Below are 3,031 nucleotides of genomic sequence, written 5' to 3' on the forward strand. Positions count from 1 at the left end.
CCAAGTGGGCAAGGCTATTAGGATCCAGTTCCCTTGAAGTCATAAGGAGGATAGGGACAAAGAAGCAGCAGGCACTATATGATACATGCTTTAAATACGGTGAATGCAACTAAAGAGAACCTTTGGTTCTGCCTGTTCAGAAGACTTAGCACTCTGAGAGGCCTCACTGCACACTGTGCGAGCTGTGGAGCATAGAAGCTGACCAGACTGCACGACTGTGGAGTAATGGGGAGGGAAAGAAAAGATGAAGGCGGAAGGAGGGGTGAAAACCAGTGAGAGAGACCCACTAGGCTTGTTGGTAGTGAAAGCTCATGGGGAGGGGGAGCCTATGGCTGTTCTCACAGCCTCTTGCCGAAACCTCTTTCCATATAGAGGAGTAGTGTCAAAAACTGCCACCCTGGCTTTCCCAGTGTAACCTTTGCTGAAGGCTCTGAGGGAGGGGAGAGGTGGTAGAAGGGGCTGGCGGCCTCCCCTGACGTCATCCTTGAAACTAAGAGACGTGACTCATCAGGTACAAGTCTAATACAATACTATTCTAAGACTGTTTTACACCCATATAAGACTGTTTTACAGGCCCCTATCAAGCATTAAGGGTCCTGTCTCACCATGGGAGGGGAGGTAAGGGGAGATGCAAATGAGTCTGCTCTGCAGTGAGCTAGGAAGCCATCTCCTATGCAGAAAGACAGGAAGGTCCCTAGACACCTATGACATCAGGGTCCTTTGTGTGTGGTCGCTATCAGGGGTGCAAATGACAGCATGATCGTTGGTAAACTAATGAGCAAAGGCTGGCAATTCGGACGGCCTTGTTCTGGGAAGGGGAGAGAAGAAAGGGTAGGGTTAGGACTGACAGGATTTACTTCTCTCATCTACGAGCAGGTTCCCTTATCCGTCTTGTTGGTACCCAAAGGCATCTGTAAACCAGGGTTCCTAATTCCATCTCATGGTAGATACTTGGTGAGTCTCCCAGTTGGTTTCACTGTGGGGTTCTAAAATCAATTTACCCACATAGCCTCCCATTCGTTTCTGGCCTTCTTGCTTGCCATGCACGTAGGAGCTCTAGCCTTTCTCGCCCCCCGAATACACCAAGACCGGCTCACATAGAGACTGTGTAACCTTAGAGACTAAATTGGAGGAGCAGGAATGTTAGCATTATCTTTCTAATTTATTGCCTCACTGACCTGCTCATTGCTGCCCACTGACCTTTAATCTTCTCTACAGCCCTGGAGTCTGCTTTGCAAATATCACTCTAACTCTTAAAAGCCCAGGAGCCAGGTCAGAAAAGTGACTCAGCAAACCACATGGTGTCATTTGAAAATCTCCCCCCCCCATTTGCTTTAGAATCTGGATTGAAATTCAGTCAGTTGAAAAACCGAAATATCTTACCACCCTACGGGGGGGGGGGGCTTGTCTCCAGATAAGATTTATTTTGGATCAAATTGCTATGAAAACTCTTAGGACACTAGATAAACTATCTATTCTCTACTCTGGCAGTCACCCTTTATTTTATATTACAGAGACTTTAATGGCAAGTCAAATGCTTTTAATTGTACTTGGAGAGTTGACTATTTTAAAGAACTCTTGGGTAAACTCTTTGAAATAACGAGGCATCCCCCCCCCCCGCATTTGCCTGTGGTTTCAGTTTGATTTAGTAAAGTCCATTTCTACTTGGAATAAGGCATACCTTAAAGTGCTCTGAAGATGTGGTCAGGGTTCCTAAAAGTCAGATAATTGTATGGATCATGCCATTTACCTGCTTGTTGCTTTAATGAAGGCGGGAGAACCCTGTTCTTACTAAGGTACAATTTGAGACTGGCCTTAGATGATGATTCTGTGAGCACAGGGCCATCTTATTTAGGTTTTATTTAATAGATTAATTTTTTTAAAAAAAAAAAAGCTCAGACACCATGAGCTACTTAAAAATACCCTCAAGAGCTGGGACACGGTACCTTTTGCTGTATCACATACACAGCAAAGAAGGAGCTGATGGTTATTGAAAAAACAAACAGGTGGCAACATCTCATAATTGCTTTCCTTCTAGTAGAAAGAGTCTGTTGGAGGAATCGTGCAAATGGATTTGGCTATGCTCATAGGATTAACTTTTTGAAATAGAGTACACTCAGAAGGCTCCCCAGAATGGAAAGCTCTGTGGCTAATGTGTCAAGACCGCAAGCGCTTCACCACCCTGTCTACTGGGTACCTAGTATTTAAACTACTATTGCAAGCAATAGCAATGAGGGTCCAAAATCTCATCATTGGCACTGCCTGCTCCCCCCAGCAGCCTCTCTGCAGATCCACTGCAGCCCTCCCTTTCTGCAGATGCCCCACCTCCATGCCAGATACCAAGGAAGGTCTGTGATGGAGCTCCAGGGGCATGCTTCACCCTTCCAGACAGAATCGTCTTGCCCCTCCCTGGGTCTCTCTAACCAAAACCCTCATCTGTATTTGAATCTGAATTCCTCTATTCATTTGAAGCAAGCTCAAAACTTCATCCACCACAAAGTTTATCTTAATCAAGCTCCTGCTACTCTAACACCCATTAGCTTGGTTTCTAATGGCCTAGATGCCTTACTCAATAAGTATATAAACTGTGACAGCAGGTTTCTTCGACAGCCCATATGATGTCTACCAGTTCCAGGATTGCATATCTGACAGGAGCCAAGTTGGGAGTTGCCATAAGATAGGATGCTGCCTCTGCACACTTGTGCTTTACCTTGTACATATTTCTTGATAGCTCCTTCCTAAAAGAGAGTGTGTAATGTTTATTGGGATGTAGCAAAGATACTCGGTACGCTGCGGTGTTAGTAACGTGTTAATTCTCAGGTTTGAATGTTTGAATGGATTTGGATTTGCTTACCTTTGCCGCAGAGTGGATCTCAGGAAATTCCAGCCTTGAGCGTCCCTGGAAACAGGTGGCTACCCACACAAGAACCTTAATATTCTGCCAGTCTCCCAAATGTCTACCTAAAGGTGCTGAAATCTACTACCTTCGCCTTTTTAGTAAATTATTCAGGACATGGAGATATCAAAAAAA

General features: G+C 45.0%; 1 protein-coding gene across 2 annotated transcripts in view; it reads right to left on the bottom strand.

The window, feature by feature from the left end:
- Tmem255a (transmembrane protein 255A) overlaps window positions 1-2,731 on the bottom strand; it is a 52,643-nt gene extending 49,912 nt beyond the window's left edge. Inside the window, exon 1 of one of the 2 annotated variants that reach the window (XM_031353429.1) lies at window positions 2,570-2,731. In XM_031353429.1, the coding sequence (XP_031209289.1) occupies window positions 2,570-2,615 (46 nt within the window). In that variant the 5' untranslated portion in view covers window positions 2,616-2,731. The remainder of the gene's footprint in view (window positions 1-2,569) is intronic. The other variant, XM_031353355.1, reaches the window with a different exon arrangement.
- Between the last annotated feature and the right edge of the window lie 300 nt (window positions 2,732-3,031).

The sequence above is a fragment of the Mastomys coucha genome, chromosome X (assembly GCF_008632895.1).
Source record: "Mastomys coucha isolate ucsf_1 chromosome X, UCSF_Mcou_1, whole genome shotgun sequence".
NCBI lineage: Eukaryota > Metazoa > Chordata > Mammalia > Rodentia > Muridae > Mastomys > Mastomys coucha.